This window comes from Gouania willdenowi, chromosome 18, assembly GCF_900634775.1.
Source record: "Gouania willdenowi chromosome 18, fGouWil2.1, whole genome shotgun sequence".
In the NCBI taxonomy this organism is placed as follows: Eukaryota; Metazoa; Chordata; class Actinopteri; order Blenniiformes; family Gobiesocidae; genus Gouania; species Gouania willdenowi.
In genome coordinates, this window is record NC_041061.1 from 510,687 (window position 1) to 531,216 (window position 20,530).

A 20,530-nucleotide genomic window follows, 5' to 3' on the forward strand; every position below is an offset into this window, starting at 1 on the left:
TTTATTATTTTTGTCCGTTTAGACTATTTATGGTCTTTTTACCGTATTTTCCAGATAAATGGTCACTTCTTTTCAAAAAACATACTAATATTTTTGTTTTTTGCTCATAATTTTTTAGTTGTTTAGGCTTTTTATTAGTCAGGTTTAGTTCTGTTTTTTGGTCTTTTTGTAGTCTATATTTTTAGTTTTTTTAGTGTCTTTAGTACTTTAAGTCTGTTTTTAGTCACTTTCTGGTCTCTTTTGTCTGTTTTCAGCATTGTCTTAGATGTGTTTTTTTAAATACTTTTTGTGTTGTTTTTATTGTATATGAATGTAGTCTTTTTTGTCTATTTATGGTCTTTTCTTGTATTTTCTAGATAAATGATCACTTCTTACAATATTTACAGTCTTTTCTGGGAAAATGTATAAACAAGTTGCACCTGCGTAAAAGTCTCATGGCTAAATGTTAATGTTGTTTAAATGTGAAAAGTTGATACTTATGAACTAAATGTTTCCTTCTCCAGCCTCAGAACAGTCTTCCAGACGTGGTGATTTGGATGCTGCAGGGCGACCGTCGGGTGGCGTACCATCGCATCCCGGCGCACACCGTGCTCTTCTCCCAGCAGCACTGTGGGAAATACTGTGGGAAGCTGCAGACGGTCTTCCTGAAGGTACACACACACACACACACACACACACACACACACTGTTTGTGGACGTGTGTGACACAAGTGATGTGTGCAGCTCCCTGGGGGCGGCGGTGGTGGCGTTGAGGCCAAACTACCGGGTCAGCTGATGGTCAAAGTGTGGTTTGGACTCTCCGTGGACACCAAGCACTTCAACCAGTTCGCTGAAGGGAAGCTGTCGGTGTTTGCTGAGACGGTGAGTCAGGGTTGCCAGATCTGGTGACGGAAACCAGTAAGGCGTCACATTGTGTAAGATAGCCCAATTTGAGCCCATTTTTGCTTATTTTTACCTTTTTTTCTTCAACTACACCAAACTTTCCATATTTGTATTTGCCAAATACAAACCTCTTTTCACAATATTTCATGCTTATTTTTTGCCAGTTTACAGTAAACTTATCGCTTTTTTTGTCCACTTTAATTTGCGACTTTTAACCATTTCACCACATTTTCCACCATTTTTGATCACTTTGAACCCATTTTATTTCTGATTAAAACAAAGATGACTATAATAATAATAAACTTCCTGGATAACAGTGAATATTATTCAGATCAATAAATACATGTATCTAATTTTATCTATCGTCAATTTATCTTTATTTTATCTTAACCTACTTTAACCCAATCCTAGCTTATCTAAACCTAACTTATCTGATCTGATCTGATCTTGGGCTGAGCTGTTTTTAAAACCTCGTCTGTTTTCAGTACGAGAATCAGACACGGCTCGCCCTGGTGGGTAATTGGGGAACTACAGGATTAACTTATCCTAAATTCAGCGACGTCACAGGACGAGTGAAACTCCCCAAAGAGAGTTTCAAACCCTCGCCGGGATGGACGTGGGCCGGAGATTGGTACGTCAGCCCCGAGAAGACGTGAGTAATGGCCCTGGAACACACTAGTAATAATAATAATAATAATAATAATAATACTAAGGTTAAACTCTTAGATTGCTGTTTGATTTGGACGCCGGTCACATGACCTTCACCGAGGAGGTGTTTGAGAACCAGATGAGGCTTCCTGGTGGTCAGTGGATCGGGATGCCTGAGGGATACACCGACGTGGTGAGTCCTGAGTATCTGACTTTCCTGGTTTGTGGTTCCGAGAGGGTTTGAATTTAAAATCTTTGTTCTGCCGTCAGAACGGAGAGAAAGCGGTGCCCAAAGACGAGGTGGAGTGTCCTCCAGGATGGGTTTGGGAGGAGGTGGAATGGAGCGAAGACCTTAACAGAGCTGTGGACGATCAAGGTTCGAAGCACCTCTCTCATTAGCAACACCGAACTGGACCAGAACGAACATAAGCAAACCAAACCAAACCAACGTCACTCTCTCTAAACGTTCACCGTTGGGTCTTTGTGTTTCCAGGATGGGAATACGGCCTCACCATCCCTCCGGACCGACGGCCCAAGTCGTGGGTTCCGGCCGAGAAGATGTACCACACTAACCGACGAAGGCGCTGGATCCGGATGAGACGGCGAGACCGACAGAAGATGGAGGCTCTCAAAAAGGTAATAACAAAAAATGAAAAACATCTGTGTTCAGCTTGTCCCTTTACAATGGCAGTGCTTATTACGCTTATGTCCTTAAAACGTACCCATAGTTCTGGAGTCTATTGATACAGAAACTTCCATGTGAAAGTGTACCTCTCATATTAAAGCACATGTATGGAGTGTTCTATGATATATCATGTAGAACATCATAAATAATAGGAAGTTCTCTGTTCCACTTGTTTTCTCGATGCATCACTACAAACAACAGACTTATGGGTCCACAGATCACCCGCGGTGTCCGCCATGTTGTAAACAAACAAAGCTCTGAGCTGCTACGGTAAGCAGGAGGGTCAAATGTCATCAGTTGCTGGTCCTTCAAAATGTTTTTAGTTGCTTTTATTTTGTAAACCTTTGAATGTCATATCGCCATTTTTATCATTTCCTAGACACTGTTTTTGGCACTTAACATATGTATATATTATTTACATTATATTAAGCCCCCCCCCCCCCCCATTGTTTTGTTTTGAAACTTAAGTTGAATGCATTTCTTCTTCATTTATTTGTAAACTTTGGCAAATGATTTATTGTTTAACAGAGTTTGATACTTGTTTAATGTAAAGGTTTATTAAGCTTATTGCAGGTTTAATGTTAACTGTATATTTAAAACTAGATTTGGTTAATGTGAAATACAAATAAGCTAAAAATAAATGGTTAAATTATATTACATCTACACAACTGTTTAAAAATACCTGATTTAAAGTATTAAGTTAACTTTCTATTAACAATCTGATTTTGTTAAAAATGTGTGGTTAAAAAGAATGATGATTATAAATATTTGATTTGTTTCTACTGAACCTATAAACCATACTTTGCATGAAAAGAAAGAAGTAATTAAAGGTTTTAATTCTTTTTAAGTCAGGAACAGCAGAACATTGAGATGAACTTGACTGTTGGAAAACTGGAGATTGTTGATCTACTAAAGTTCTCACATGTTCTACAGCATTTTTTCCTCTTCAAACATCTAAATGTTCAATGTCTAATGTTGACATTTGCCACTACTTTCATTACGTAACATCTTCATTGTTGTCTAGATCTGTTAATGAGATGTAAGGTGTTTAAAACATTTCAGTTCATTTAGAAACAAGGCGTGACTGCTGCTAAACACCAGGAGGTGGAGCTAAAGTAACAGGAAAGAGAAAAAACCCAGAGTCTGATCTGAAAGTTGAAGGATTCACATGTTCCAGATGCGTGTGTGGGATCTATCTCTATAGCTCTATGTCTGTATGTCTTTCTATATATCCCTATCTCATTATATCACTCAATCTCTTTATTACTATACATTTATTTCACGCTTCTTGTCACATGTTCTTATATGTATATCTCTATAGATATTTTTCTATTGTCATACCTCTATCTTCTTTTGTCTTTATATACCCATAATTATTTCTCTCTATACATCTTTTTCTATCTATCTATCTATCTATCTATCTATCTATCTATCTGTCTGTCTGTCTGTCTGTCTGTCTGTCTGTCTGTCTGTCTATACATCTATACATCTATCTATCAATCTATCTATCTCACTATACATCAATCTATCTATCTGTCTATACATCTATCTATACATCTATCTATCTATACATCTATCTATCTATCTATCTATCTATCTATCTATCTATCTATCTATCTATCTATCATCTATCTATCTATCTATCTGTCTATCTGTCTGTCTGTCTGTCTGTCTGTCTGTCTGTCTGTCTGTCTGTCTGTCTGTCTATACATCTATACATCTATCTATCAATCTATCTATCTATCTATCTATCTATCTATCTATCTATCTATCTATCTATCTATCTATCTATCTATCTATCTATCTATCTATCTGTCTGTCTGTCTGTCTGTCTGTCTATCTATACATCTATACATCTATCTATCTCACTATACATCAATCTATCTATCTGTCTATACATCTATCTATCTATCTATCTATCTATCTATCTATCTATCTATCTATCTATCTATCTATCTATCTATCTATCTATCTATCTATCTGTCTGTCTGTCTGTCTGTCTGTCTATCTATACATCTATACATCTATCTATCTCACTATACATCAATCTATCTATCTGTCTATACATCTATCTATACATCTATCTATCTATCTATCTATCTATCTATCTATCTATACATCTATACATCTATACATCTATCTATCTATCTATCTATCTATCTGTCTGTCTGTCTGTCTGTCTGTCTGTCTGTCTGTCTGTCTATCTATCTATACATCTATACATCTATCTATCTATACATCTATACATCTATCTATACATCTATCTATCTATACATCTATACATCTATACATCTATCTATCTATCTGTCTGTCTGTCTGTCTGTCTGTCTATACATCTATCTATCTATACATCTATACATCTATCTATCTATACATCTATCTATCTATCTATCTATACATCTATCTATCTATCTATACATCTATACATCTATCTATCTATCTATACATCTATACATCTATCTATACATCTATCTATCTATACATCTATCTATCTATACATCTATACATCTATCTATCTATCTATCTATCTATCTATCTATCTATCTATCTATACATCTATCTATCTATCTATACATCTATCTATCTATCTATACATCTATCTATCTATCTATACATCTATCTATCTATCTATCTATTCATCTATACATCTATCTATCTATCTATACATCTATACATCTATCTATACATCTATCTATCTATACATCTATCTATCTATCTATCTATACATCTATACATCTATACATCTATCTATCTATCTATCTATCTATCTATCTATCTATCTATCTATCTATCTATCTATCTATCTATCTATCTATCTATCTATCTATACATCTATCTATCTATCTATCTATACATCTATCTATCTATCTATTTATACATCTACTATCTATAACATCTATCTACTCTCTATCTATCATCTATCTATCTATCTATACATCTATCTATCTATCTATACATCTATACTCTATCTATACATCTATTCTATACATCTATCTTCTATCTTCTATACATCTATACATCTATCTATCTATCTAGCTAATCCTATCTATACATCTATGCTATCTATCTATCTATCTATCTATCATCTATCTATTATCTATCTATATACAAAACATCTATCTATCTATCTATCATACATCTATCTATCTATCTAATACATCTATCTATCTATCTCTAATCTTCTATCTAGCTATCTATATCTATCTATCTTACACTATCTATCATATCTATCTATCGACTATACAACATATCTATTCTATACATCTATTCTATACATCTATTCTATACATCTATTCTACACATCTATTCTATACATCTATTCTATACATCTATTCTATACATCTATCTATCTATCTATCTATCTATCTATACATCTATACATCTATCTATCTATCTATCTATACATCTATACATCTATCTATTTGTCTCCCTCCTGTTTTACGCGTGGTGTGTTTCTCCGTCTCTCAGCAGCGGGGGGAGGAGTCTGAGAGGGAGGGCTGGGAATACGCCTCCCTGCTGGGCTGGAGGTTCCACCTGAAGCCGAGGAAGACTGACAGCTTCAGGAGGAGACGCTGGAGGTGTCGCATGGAACCGCTGGAGAAAACCGGCCCGGCGGCCATCTTTGCCCTGGAGTGTTCTCTGGTGAGAAGAATCATCCACATCATCTTAGTTTGAGATTGTTTCAACTTTTTTATTTCTAGAAAAACTGTTGCATCACAAAGTTACAAAGGAAAGAAAGGAAAAGAAAGATATAGAACATTTGGTCCCTCCCCATCCCCCACCCCTCCAAACCATTCCTCTTCTTTTCATAAATGAGACAATAACAACAAAAAACAAAAGCAAACCCTGTATACTACCACCAAAACATGTATACACAAGCATAGTTATGGAATATACAAGTTCAATAGTCAGCATGGTGTTGAGAAAATAAGTTTGAGATCATTACTGGGGGGGGGGTAATACAATTAAATATATAAACCGTCTCCATATTGGCGCCAACCACAATATGTGTAACATGTATAATAATGCAAAAATGATTAGTAACATCAACGAATCAATATAATCGAAAAAAATCAACTATTAAAAGCATTGGCAAAGAATTTCGTTATGAATTTGTTGCGTCGTGGGATTTATGTCAGTGACCGTGATGCAGATACATTGATTTACCTGTAGAGATTTGTGCGTGCGCACCACGAGTGTCTGTGTGTGTGTGTGTGCACCACAAGTGTTTGTGTGTGCGCGCACCACGAGTGTCTGTGTGTGTGTGTGCACCACAAGTGTTTGTGTGCGCGCACCACGAGTGTTATTGTGTGTGTGCGCACCATGAGTGTTTGTGTGTACATGCACGAGTGTTTGTGTGTGCGCACCACTAGTATTTGTGTGTGTGCGCACCATGAGTATTTGTGTGTGTGCGCACCACGAGTATTTGTGTGTGTGCGCACCATGAGTATTTGTGTGTGTGCGCACCACTAGTATTTGTGTGTGCGCGCACCACTAGTATTTGTGTGTGTGCGCACCATGAGTATTTGTGTGTGTGCGCACCACGAGTATTTGTGTGTGTGCGCACCACGAGTATTTGTGTGTGTGCGCACCACGAGTGTCTGTGTGTGTGTGTGCACCACAAGTGTTTGTGTGTGCGCGCACCAGGAATGTTGTGTGTGCGTGTACCACGAATGTTTTTGTGTGTACGTGCACCACAAGTGTTATTGTGTGTGTGCACCACAAGTATTTGTGTGTGTGCGCACCACGAGTATGTGTGCGTGTGTGCGCACCACACGCACGATTTAAATGTGCTTTATAGATAAACTGTGTTTAAAAAAGAAATGTGATTTATCGATTAATTTCTTGACTGATTATTGGATTATGAAAATAATTGTTAGTTGCAGCTCTAGCAACATAATTGATAATGTTGACTACAAAAATGTGCGTTGTTTCATCCACTGTCCTGATAACAGGTCAACATGCATGTTCTCACTCATTCACGCTATTAAGGGATTTAATGCTTCTCAAATACAGCAGCATATCCAAGTATCATCTATCGTTAGAAAGTATTCTAAGACACAACCATCACAGCAAACACACTCAATTATTTTGGCAAACTTTGGAAATAAATGTTGACATAACCAATCTAGCACTGCTCACCTTTAAAGTGATGTCATGTCTGACTGAATACATATGTTTCATCTAAAGTGGTTCAAAATATTCCTCAAACATTCAAACATCCAATGAATCCCAGCATTTCGCCCAAAACACAGTAAAACTACTGTAAAACAAATTAAATAACATCCTATTTACAAGAAGAGATAAAAAAAAGAAGAAGAAGAAATCAGGGCGGAGCTGATTTTTTCTAAGTTTTTTTTTTTTTTATCTCTGAGAAGCTGAACCATGTCATTAAAAATCACCATTTTTAGATTCATGTTGGAAATTCATGATAAAATAATGCTTTCTCCTTCATTTTTGCTGCAGTACCATACATGACCTGCTGGGAGCAGCGTTGTTTTAAACATTTACATTGTGAAGAAGAATTGCACAACAGAAGAAGAACCAAGTCACGTGACTCGAGCGGCAAAAAAATAACACACACTAAACTAAGACTAAAAACGAATTTTTTTTAAAAGAACAACAAATTAATTGATATATATATATATATATATATCAAGATTCATATATATATATATATATGAATCATATATATATATTGTACAGTCACTGTGTTTTATGGCACTTAAAATATTTGTATATTATTTTTTAAATGTAATTGAAAATTTTGACCACTGGGGGGGGCAATGCCTCCACAAAGTCTATGTATGGGTAGATGATAAATGCTTTTAATAATTCTTCTTCTCCTTACTTCCTGTCACAGAGCAGCTTTGAAGACCGACACGACGACAAAACGGTCACCACCACATTTGGGGTCAACAGACCGACCATCTCCTGCTGCTTCGACCGTCAGTCGCTAACTCCTTTAGCTACACACACACACACACACACACACACACACACACACACACACACACACACACACACACACACACACACACACACACACACACACGCACACACACACACACAGTGTGTCAGTGAGCCTCACACACCTCTCTCTCTCTGTGTGTGTGTAGGTGGGACTCGTTACCACCTGAGATGTTACCTGTACCAGGCCAGAGACCTGCTGTCCATGGACAAGGACAGTTTCTCAGGTACACAATACACCATAGAAACCGACATGTTTCACAGAAAGTATGATAAGAAAATATGTCCAAAAAGTGTCCAAACTCTGAGAAAGTTACAGATATTTGGTGGAAGGATGTCAGAGGAAACGCGAGAAGGCCACGTTGTTTGTTTTTTACCTTTATTTAACAAGGAAAATCTCATTTGACTTTGATCTCCCGAGCTTTGATGTTCCCTTGACTTCTGCGTATTAATTCTTATTAAGTTTTTGGAATAACATGTTAAGGATTAATTTATTTAGACAAATGTTCATCAGGAAATGTACTTTGATCTCCTGACATGTTTCGATTGTCCACTGCCAGTCTTCCTCAAAGGCATCTGCTGATCGCTTTGATGTGTCCTTGACTTCCGCATAATAATTCCAGCAAGTTCTAATTGTCTTTAAATAATTTTATTATGTGGAAGTTGAGGAAACATCAAAGCGATTGTCATTTTGTGTTTTTTGTTCTTACTTTTGCAGTTTTCTATCATTTTGTGAGTTTTTGGACTTACTTGGGATGTTTTTTGTTGTTACTTTAGTTGACGTTTTGAGCATTGTGTTGTTGTTTGTGTGCTTTTGGGGGGGGCAGGGGCACACCAAATCAGACCAATAATAATCAGAGCAATTTCTCCAATAGAAATTTCCAGATTTGTGCAAATTGAAAGTTTGAGCGTGCGTGCGTTTGTCCTCAGACGCGTACGCCATTGTCTCCTTCCTGCACCAATCACAGAAGACGGTGACGGTGAGGAACAGCCTGAACCCCACCTGGGATCAGACGCTGGTCTTCTACGAGGTGGAGATCTTTGGAGACGATGGAGCTACGGAGGAGGAGCCTCCAGGCGTCATGGTGGAGGTCTACGATGAGGACAAATACGTACGTTTCACATCACCACCTTAAATACAGACAATTCACTCTTTTCATTTCTGAAAGTGTTTATTAAGTGGAAAAAACATATTCTGGACATTAAAATAAACTGAGTGAAATTAGCTGATTAGTATTTAGAATAATACAAAAAAGTAGAACAATTAAAAACTAACCATAATTACATTAGAACATTTAAATAAATAATTATACATTAAAAATAATATAGAAACAGAAAAAAGTTAATTGGAATAATAATAATAATAATAATAATAATAAGAAGAAAAAGGGACATCACTAAGGAAAATTCATTAAAAAAAGTTGTTCCTAATATTCATAATTTTACTCATTTAAAAAATTTACCCTAATTTAATAATGATTTGAATAAGTCATAAATAAATAAAGAAAAATGTTTTAAAAAAATGAAATGAAATTACAATAAGAATATTATTTTAAATAGATGGTAAATCATTTTTAAAATAATAAATAAATAATGATAATAAATTATGTGTGTGTTTACAATGTAAACAATGTGTGTGTGTGTGTGTGTTTCAGGGAGCAGACGAGTTCATTGGTCGCTGTGTGTGTTTTCCCTCCATGACGTTGTGTCCCCGCCTCTCCTGGTTTCCTATTCGTCGAGGAGAGAAAAGCGCCGGCGAGCTGTTGGCTGCTTTCCAGCTCATACGCAGGGAAAAGGTCAGAAGTCAACTCACATTATTATTATTATTATTATTATTATTATTATTATGAATAATAATAATAATAATAATATTACTGTATTATTGTTTTTATTGTTATTGTTATTATTACTATTGTAATATTAAAGAAGGCTAATCAGCATCTGATTACAATCTGTAAACTTAGCTTTTATCTTTATAAACCGTACAGTTGTGTTTCTTCCTGTAAACACCATCAAATGTGTGTTTGTATGTCCACTAACGAGGGTGTTCGAGACATTCCTGTTCCTAGTTTACCTTGTGACTCATATGTTCCTGTCTCTCCTCTGACACGTCACAGCCGTCTCTGCATCACATCCCTGGAGGTCAGGAGGTCAGTCAGCGTCACACGTGCTGAGTCATCACTTCACTCACTGTAGTAGTAACTATAGTTACTGTAGTAGTAACTGTAGCAGTAACTATAGTAACTGTAGCAGTAACTATAGTAACTGTAGTCGTAACTATAGTAACTGTAGTAGTAACTATAGTAACTGTAGTAGTAACTATAGTAATTGTAGTAGTAACTATAGTAACTGTAGTAGTAACTATAGTAACTGTAGTAGTAACTATAGTAACTGTAGTAGTAACTATAGTAACTGTAATAGGAACTATAGTAATTGTAGTAGTAACTATAGTAACTGTAGTAGTAACTATAGTAACTGTAGTAGTAACTATAGTAATTGTAGTAGTAACTATAGTAACTGTAGTAGTAACTATAGTAACTGTAGTAGTAACTATAGTAACTGTAGCAGTAACTATAGTAACTGTAATAGGAACTATAGTAATTGTAGTAGTAACTATAGTAACTGTAGTAGTAACTATAGTAACTGTAGCAGTAACTATAGTAACTGTAATAGGAACTATAGTAACTGTAGTCGTAACTATAGTAACTGTAGTAGTAACTATAGTAACTGTATTAGTAACTATAGTAACTGTAGTAGTAACTATAGTAACTGTAATAGTAACTATAGTAACTGTAGTAGTAACTATAGTAACTGTAGTAGTAGCTATAGTAACTGTAATAGTAACTATAGTAACCGTAGTCGTAACTATAGTAAATGTAGTAGTAACTGTAGTAGTAGCTATAGTAACTGTAATAGTAACTATAGTAACTGTAGTAGTAACTATAGTAACTGTAGTAGTAGCTATAGTAACTGTAATAGTAACTATAGTAACTGTAGTAGTAACTGTAATAGTAACTATAGTAACTGTAGTAGTAACTATAGTAACTGTAGTAGTAGCTATAGTAACTGTAATAGTAACTATAGTAACTGTAGTAGTAACTATAGTAACTGTAGTAGTAACTATAGTAACTGTAGTAGTAGCTATAGTAACTGTAGTAGTAACTATAGTAACCGTAGTGTGTGTGTCCACAGGGAGACGTGGTGACATCCACTCATGTCTTAGACCAGGTAACTACACACATGTTAGTGTTTGTTTACCTTCACATAAACAAACAAACAAGAGTCTGAGACGCCGTCCCTAATGTTCCCTCAGCTGATGTTCCCCCAGATGTTCAATGAAGACCTCCAACAGTGGGTACGACACACACAGACACGCACGCACACACGCACACCTTCATCCTCAGCAGAATTTATTTTTCAAAAGCAGCAACAATATCTGCGCATTTCCACTGGCCAAATGTAATTTTCAGTTCCTCTAAAGCTCTGGTTCCCATAGTGGGTAAGCAAACTGTCATAGTGGTACATGAATAAATAAGTTTGGATGAACTACGGCTGGGCCCGCAGAACGTCTCCGCTGAATAGCACGTACCATGTTCCTGACAATTCAGTCAAATGACTTGGTTCCACCGAGTAATAAAAGACTAGCATTGGACGTGCAGCAGCGATACAGATCCGATACCGGACCTCGTTCCCAGCACAGATACCGTACATGGCTGGTTTTCAACATCAATAGAGCGGTCAAATCTTGTTCCCAAAGCCAATACTGTGATCAATCCCTGTATCCAGTACAGTAAGGATCGCTGAAAAAAGTGGGGCGGCCCCCTCGGGCCCCTAATCGAATTGTGCAAGGCATACTCGTAATCTACGTTGAATTACCTTTGAAATGATATTTCACACAACTATGTTCCCATACATTTGGAAATGACCGGAAATTGGGGGTGGGCCCCAGGGCCTCCGGGCCCCATTTCAAAAAAGGGGCTCCGAGTGACTCATCATATTTAGTCATAGTTTTCATACCAAACTGCATTCCAATCTAACGACAACTAACGGAGGCGTAGTCTTTGAAAAATGGCACCCCTGTGACACGTACGGTGTAATGGCCCCCATTTATATATTGGAATGTGCCAATAATTCGGGACCACCAACGTCTTAATATTTGAATAAATGAGAAATCTACTTTTGTTTTTTTGGTTCATTTGGGGCCCCAAATCGAAAATCGGGCTCCGAGCGTCGATGCGTACACATCCAAGTAGTGATTTTAACTAGTGTACACAAGAAGAAGAAGAAGAAGAAAAGGAATAAAAAGGATAAACTAGAAAATAGTCAGGAGCCTCCGTGCATTGTCACAAATTACACAAAACAACCCGTAGTTACACATTATTATTATTTTTTCTTTTTCTGATATATTGTTCCTCAACATAGAGCTACAATTCAGAGACAAATGTCACATCAGTGGTTCCCAACTTTTTTGTTTGTTTACTGTACACTTGTTTGTTTATTTGTTGTTGTTATAATTGTTTGACTGTTTATGACTTTAATTGTTATTTGTTTATTTACTGTTTATGATTGTTAATGGCTGTTTATGACCTTAATTGTTATTTATTTGTTTATTTACCCATTGATAGCCACAGGAGTCAGACCTCCCATCTCTTCCTCCTCAGAGAGACTCAGATGTTTTCATGGTTCCTCCAGAAATCAAACCTGTTCTCCAGAGAACTTCCATTGAGGTCCTGCTCTAGTTTCTCTCCTTCATGTTTATTATTTATTCTATATTGTTTGCTGTTGTAATGGTGTTTAATGATGTTTGGATGTTGTGCGTGTCCTCTCCCAGGTGCTGGCGTGGGGCGTTCGTAACCTGAAGAGTTTCCAGCTGGCCAGTGTTTCCTCCCCCAGCCTCCAGGTGGAGTGTGGGGGCGTCACCGTGCAGAGCTGCGTCATCCGTAGCATGAAGAAGAAACCAAACTTTGACCTGAACACGCTGCGGCTGGACGTGGTGAGGAGACACGTCTAAATGTTTTAAAGACAATTATTATTATTAGGCACGAGCGCCACGAGCTGGCGAAGGGCCCCACTATGTGGGAAGGGGCGGAGCCTATGCGAACGCCACGTGCCCGTCAGTGACCAGGGACCCTTGTCATGTTGTAGGCGTGCCCCAGTGCTTTTGTTCTCTTTCTTTCTTTCTTTCTTTCTTTCTTTCTTTCCCAGTGTCAGAACCAACTTTTCACCCACTGAACCATTATGTAGAGTCACAAAAATTCAAACTAAATATTGGCTATTTCCGATTTTAAAATTGCAAAAATTTGACGCGCCAGCGCCCCCAAGTGCACCAAGAATGCATTACAAAATAGGAATTGCCAAAAATATTAATTCATTGTAGAATCATGAAAATGACAGCGGTAGATCATGACAAGACAAGTAAAAAATATTATTAAGACCACCCCAAAAAATACACAGGAATTCCAGAATCTTGAATTGAAAATTGCAAAATTGCTATTTCTGCTCACGTTGTATTTTAACGCATTTCTCCTAGGACGTTTTACTGACGGGGTTCAAAATTGCTGAAGATCTTCTAGAACAGGGGTCACCAACCTTTTTGAAACCAAGAGCTACTTCTTGGGTACTGATTAATGCGAAGGGCTACCAGTTTGATACACACTTAAATAATAATTAGGGAGATTTTCAAAAGAGCGGGGGGGGGGGGGGGGTAGTTTGCTTTTTAAAGAGAAAATGAAATAATTCAATTTCACAGTGTTCTTTTATTTGAAAAACACATAAAGTAAAGAACAAATTCCACAGTACCCGTGCAAATGGTAAATGGTGGTAGTAGTAGAATAAATAAACAAAAAAGGCATACATTGCATAAATTATCCATCAATCTATGCAATGTATGCTTGAAATAAAAATAATCAACAAAAGAAAAATTAAACATAGCCTATACAACAACGGCTATAACCATAACAGAAACACTTCCCTACACATGGTTGGATTTGATTTTCTCCAGATTTCCTCACTGACATTGTCCGGGCGGACCATCCTTCACTGAGCGTCGTTTCCGGCCGGACAATAATAACGATTACACCTCTTCTTATGCGGTGTAATCGTTATTATTATTACAATAATATAATTACACTGCATAAGAAGAGGAAGAAGAGTCTTCTTCCTCTTCTTATGCGGTGTAATCGTTATTATTGTCCGGCTGGAAACGACGCTCAGTGAAGGATGGTCCGCCCGGACAATGTCGGGCAGAAATCAGGAGAAAATCGGGAGGGTTGGCAAGTATGTATTAAACACAAAAAACACTTTACATTTTAAGTGTTTATATATATGTATTGTCATTTCTAAGTTACATGTAAGTGTGATTTAAACAAGAATAGCTAAATAAATAAATCTACATATATAAAAGCTCACTGGTAAGTGCTGCTATTTGAGCTATTTTTAGAACAGGCCAGCGGGCGACTCATCTGGTCCTTACGGGCGACCTGGTGCCCGCGGGCACCGCGTTGGTGACCCCTGTTCTAGAGAATTGGGACACTGAAAGGCATCCATGGATTTACGGTGTTAGCAGGGCGGAGCCGTGAATTTTGGCCTAATTTTTTTTCTTTTTTTTTATTTGCTCCCATTTGCACATATGAAGTCAGATTTGCGTCAAATGTGACTCAGTTGTTAAACTCTTGGCCCTAAACCAGCTCAATGTGGAATAACAGAAAAGACATAAGACATTGGCGCGTTAGCACCCCCTACAGAGTGAAGACAATTTAATATGGAGAAAACTTATTTTAACACACTCCTCTGAGAGCGTTTCACTGATAGGCTCTAAATAGCTGGAGATCACCTAGAGAAGTGGGACATCAAAAGTTATTTATAGATTTTTGATAACTTAAAAATGTAAATTTTTTGAAAATGCTCCCATTTGCACATACAAACTTTGATTTGCATCAAATGCAAATCATTTGGTGTTGTTATTATTATTGTTATTGTTATTTTTCATTATTATTATTATTATTATTATTATTATTGATGATGATAATAATAATATCATTGTTATTTTTATTCACAATTGCATGATTAAAGTAGGCAAATCAACTCACATCTTATGAATCTAGATTAGATTAATCTACGTTAGCTGACTTCATCCAACCAATGGTCTTCTGACAGGAATCCCCCAAAAGAGCATCAAACAGCTACAGCTGGTTCAGAACGCTGCAGCTCGGGTCTGAACCAGAACAAAGAGGTCAGAGCACATTACTCCAGTTTTAAAGTCTTTACACTGGCTCCCAGTCAGCCTCAGAATAGACTTTAAAGTTCTGCTGCTGGTGTATAAATCTGTGAATGGGTTTGGTCCAGAATATATCAGTGACATGTTGGTCAGGTATGAACCCAGCAGGTCTCTCAGATCTATGGACACAGGTCAGATAGTGGAGCCCAGAGCTCACAGTAAACATGGTGATGCTGCTTTTAGTTGTTATGCTGCAAAGAAGTGGAACAAACTGCCAGCAGAGCTGAAGTCAGCATCCAATGTGAACATTTTTAAATCAAAGTTAAAGGCACTTTTTTTCTCTACTGCATATGATTGAGAGAGAGATTTTTTGTCATGTTGTTGATGTAATGATGATTTTACTGATGATTTTAATTGATTTTACTGATGATTTTAATTGTTCTTATTGATTTAAATGTTCTTATTGATTTTAAACAATTGAATGTTTTATCATGTAAAGCACATTGAGTTGCCTTGAGTATGAAATGCGCTATATAAATAAATTTGCCTTGCCTTGCCTTGCCTTGCCTTGCCAAACATTCCCTGTCAGACAGGAGCTGTACTATGAACATTGATCACCTATGATCACAACACGCTAATTTAAGCTCAGTGATTACAGCCTCGCTACATGCATTTGATAGGGGTGGAGATTGCAGCGTCTGACCAATCAATGGAGAGAACTGTCAGACTGAGCGTCTACAATGAATGGAGGAACATGCTGACTCTGTTAATGCGTAAAAGCACAAGATTGTTTATGATATTAATTCATTAGATGATAAACGGACAGCGCTCTGCACTTAAACTTTATTACAGCACACACGTGTTTCTATTCTAGTAGAATCACACAAAGGGATGAGAACACGTGTTCCTGCTGATAATGTCAGCCCCAGCATCTTAATTTGTGAATTAATTAATTAATTAATGACTTCTGCCGTCCGTACACACAGATCAACACACAGGCTTCATCAGCTGAATGTAGATCAGTTCATCAGATATTGATCTATATCTTTCCTAAAGGATGTCATCGATAAATGAAAGGATTAATAATAATTAATAATCTTCTTTATAAACTCAGCTGTCAGATCTCCACCAACCAAGATCATCTATCAATGGGCAGGTCGTTTTCTAAGAGATCTGATTGGTCAGGAGGCGGAGCTTTAGGACATCCAAACCAGACTGGGCGAGGGGCAGTATTTCCCTCTAAAGCTTCTTCTTCGTGTGTTTTTCTATCAGAGACTTCCTGTGGAGGAGCTCTACATGCCCCCCATCGTCATCAAAGTCATTGACAATCGTCAGTTTGGGAGGAAGCCGGTGGTGGGGCAGTGCTCGGTGCGCTCGCTGGAGGAGTACCGGCTCCTTGAGGAGGACGGAGTAGAGCACCAGGAGGACGAGGAGCAGGAGGAGGACGGGTGGAGGCGTAAGAACTACAACAGCGCAGTTTTAGCTTCCATTCCTGCTGGTTTTTATTGACCTGAGTCTGTCTGTAGGTGAGAACTTCAGCCTTGTACCAGGAGACACTTTCATCGACATCGACGACGAGGAGCCGCTCATTCAAGACCAGGTAGAGCCCCTAATCTGACCTGGATTATAATCCCTAATCTGACCTGGATTATAATCCCTAATCTGACCTGGATTATAATCCCTAATCTGACCTGGATTATAATCCCTAATATGACCTGGATTATAATCCCTAATCTGACCTGGATTATAATCCCTAATTTGACCTGGATTATAATCCATATTCTGATCAGGATTATAATCCCTAATCTGATCAGGATTATAATCCCTAATATGATCAGGATTATAATCCCTAATATGATCAGGATTATAATCCATATTCTGATCAGGATTATAATCCATATTCTGATCAGGATTATAATCCATATTCTGACCTGGATTATAATCCCTAATCTGATCAGGATTATAATCCCTAATATGATCAGGATTATAGTCCCTAATCTGACCAGGGGGGTGTTGCACAAAACCAGGATAGGGGAAAAAGCCTGGAAAAATGGGCTATCTTGGATAAACTTATCCCCAAATTGGTTGAACGAAAGCCGGCCAAGTTTATCCAGGACCAGTAACCATGGTGATTGAGCCTCTACAGCTAACCTGTAACCATGGTGATTTAACAACCAGGATAAACATATAAAAAGACAAGATTTGAACAATGAAAGTAAGAAGGTAGACGGTTTATTAGGAATAATTTCCTTATTAATAAAACACCACCAGAGAAAAGTTATAAAAAATAAAGAATAATCTGACTTTACTCATTATGACTGAATGGAACTAATAGAAGATATTTGTTTCAAGTGTGTCCTAAAAATAAGAAAATGGATACAGTACTGTTGGATCTGAAGGTTTCACATTATTCTGACTTCACTTTTTAACTTTACAATAACTATTTATTTCATTTATTTTTCTGTCAGGCCTCTGGTTATTTAAATGTTTTTGTTAAATTATAGATGACAGATCCTTTCTAGAATCATATCTATACGTTTATGTAACATAGCCTGTTCCTTTTTTCTGTAACGTCTTTTATTTCTTCATCAGTTGTTCGGCAGGTGTAAACAAAGCTGTGCATCCGTGATCTATACTTTCATCAGTGATTCTGTGATCGTAATCATGGTCTTCTTAAGAAAGCCGTGAACGCCCACTTATCTCAAACATCCATAGCCGGCTTCACTGAGCCTCGTCTCTTTATCATGACTCAGCAAACATGCAACCAATTTATCCAAGATAGCACCGACCAGACTTAGTCTAACCACGCATTCTCCTTTATCCTGGATGTATTTATCCCACTTTTGTACAATACCCCCCTGAATTATAAACCCTAATCTGATTTTGATTATAAACCCTAATTTGATCTGAATTATAAATCCTAATCTGGCCTGCATTATACTCCCTAATATGTTCCAGATTATGATCCCCAATCTGACCCGGATCATAAACCCTTCATCTGACCTGGATTATAATCCCTAATCTGATCTGGATAAGATTATTTTCTATCTGGTAAAGGTAGTCAAATTCATGGTTTATCTGCTAAAGGTCCTGGATTAACTGGTAAAGTTGGTAAAGGTTCTGTTTTAACTGGTAAAGTTGGTAAAGGTTGTGGTTTAACTGGTAAAGTTGGTAAAGGTTGTGGTTTAACTGGTAAAATGGGTAAAGGTTGTGGTTTAACTGGTAAAGTTGGTAAAGGTTCTGGTTTAACTGGTAAAGTTATTTGTTTATATGCTTAAATTGCTAAAGGTACTAGTTTATCTGGTAAAGTTAGTAAAAGTTCTGGGTTAATTGGTCAAGTTGCTATAGGTCCTGGTTTGTCTTGTGAAGTTCTTAGTTTGTCTGGTAAAGATGATGAAGGTTCTGGGTTAACTGGTGAAATTGGTAATGGTCCTGCTTAACTGGTATAGTGGGTAAAGGTTCTGGTTTAACTGGTAAAGTTGGTTAAACTCAGTTTCTTCTGTACAGTTTCCTCCTGAGTTTTTCTGAAACAGTTCTTCTGTAATTTCGAAGCGTTCATGGTTTGAAGTTAATCTGTTACAACGTGGAAAACCAGTGATGGTCCTTTAAAGGACTCTCAGTGATTTCCACAAACTGGGAATCATGGCTTCCTTAGGAAGGAATGCCAAACTGGGAAGTTCTGCTGGTCTCATCAGAAGAGTCTGTTCTGGATTAGTTTCTCTCCTCTTTAATTAATCACTTCTTTTCTTGGCCGGCCTTCACTCGTCCGTCCTCTTCTCTGTCCTCCACAATTTCCCTCGTCTGTGCTTAGGGTCTTTATTCTCCATTTTTCCACTTTAGTATCTTTTCCACAGGTGGTTTTCCTTCCTCCCGTCTCCACTCTTTGTATCTGGATTATTTTAGTTTTTAACATCTAGTTTTTACATGTGGTGTGTATGTTTTAGCTCTGCGATGGATTGGGTTCTGCCATCATTAACCTTTCATCTTCCTCCTCCAGCCTCCACGTACGTAACACTTTTCCTCTCCCGTCTATTCTCCCGACGTTAAAAATGAAAAACAAGGAGCATCATGAAGTTCTCAAAGCACAAGAACCTCGGTCTCCCTCTTATTATTTGCCAGGAACCCAAAAAAACCTAGATCTACAAAACACTTTTAAATCCCAAAGTTTGAATTTAGAACCAAAGTATCATCAGAAAGTTTTTGGAACAGGAATTCAACTTCTTTACTTGATGTCTGCTAAACAAATTTAGGACATACTCGATATCCCGGGAAAACGGTGAGAAATTCCTGCGTTCAGGAAACGGAGAACTTCATGATCGCAACTTGTTTCCGTCCCTTTATCCTTCATTGGTGCTTCCTGTTCAGTTCTTTTTTTTCTCCTGAGCTCCCTTTGGCAACACGAGGAGTGAAATCCTGTTAAAAACACCTAATTTATTCTTGAGGATGACCCGACCCGTGTGCCCAACTTAGCAACTGTTCAGACCCCCCTAGAAACATCCATTTCCAGTGTCCTGTAACTCTACCGTCAAATATTTGGATATATTTGTTTGTTTGTGTGTAGCTGGGATTACGTTTAAAGTGCTCAACGAATTTTGACCAAATCATAACCAAAGATAGACCTTAGACCATGGAAGATCACGATAAATTCTGTAGGGGATCCGGATCAATATACCAAGTCTGAATCAGTTTGAAAAGTATCTCATCTGGTGAAACTTCTCAGTTCGTAACTGAACGATCTTTATGAAACTTGACTCTGTTATATCGGGTTGGTTCTTCAATTGTCTTCAGCAAGTTTCATCTGGATTGGATCCAGATTGCACATTTCGTTGTGATTTATTGAAAAAAAAAATTGAGAAACCAACCAAGGTGCGTTCACATCGAAAGCGACTTCAGTGACTACAGTTGCTTAAATTGCCTGTGACGGGTCGCTTGAACATAGTCGTGCTTTTTTCTCGCTTCATCTCTTATTTTACCTCAGTGACGTGACGACCTGGGAAGTGACGTCAGGCGAAAACTTGTTACTGATTGGAGGTCACGACACAGCATTGCACGAAGTCGCTCAAAAAGTTCAAATTATTCAACTTTGAGCGACTTCTAGCGACTTGGATCATGCTATTTATTTGCTGGAA

At 37.5% G+C, this 20,530-nt stretch overlaps 1 protein-coding gene across 1 annotated transcript in view; it reads left to right on the forward strand.

Annotated features, from left to right (window-relative positions):
• Positions 1-20,530, forward strand: part of dysf (dysferlin, limb girdle muscular dystrophy 2B (autosomal recessive)) — a 77,215-nt gene that overhangs the window by 26,800 nt on the left and 29,885 nt on the right. Inside the window, exons 24-41 of the mRNA XM_028473955.1 lie at positions 504-650; positions 724-861; positions 1,368-1,534; positions 1,609-1,723; positions 1,801-1,906; positions 2,024-2,166; positions 5,684-5,857; positions 8,079-8,163; positions 8,335-8,412; positions 9,116-9,297; positions 9,841-9,981; positions 10,303-10,335; positions 11,378-11,413; positions 11,499-11,540; positions 12,811-12,912; positions 13,017-13,178; positions 16,674-16,857; positions 16,928-17,001. Coding sequence (XP_028329756.1) covers positions 504-650; positions 724-861; positions 1,368-1,534; positions 1,609-1,723; positions 1,801-1,906; positions 2,024-2,166; positions 5,684-5,857; positions 8,079-8,163; positions 8,335-8,412; positions 9,116-9,297; positions 9,841-9,981; positions 10,303-10,335; positions 11,378-11,413; positions 11,499-11,540; positions 12,811-12,912; positions 13,017-13,178; positions 16,674-16,857; positions 16,928-17,001 — 2,109 coding nt within the window. The remainder of the gene's footprint in view (positions 1-503; positions 651-723; positions 862-1,367; positions 1,535-1,608; positions 1,724-1,800; positions 1,907-2,023; positions 2,167-5,683; positions 5,858-8,078; positions 8,164-8,334; positions 8,413-9,115; positions 9,298-9,840; positions 9,982-10,302; positions 10,336-11,377; positions 11,414-11,498; positions 11,541-12,810; positions 12,913-13,016; positions 13,179-16,673; positions 16,858-16,927; positions 17,002-20,530) is intronic.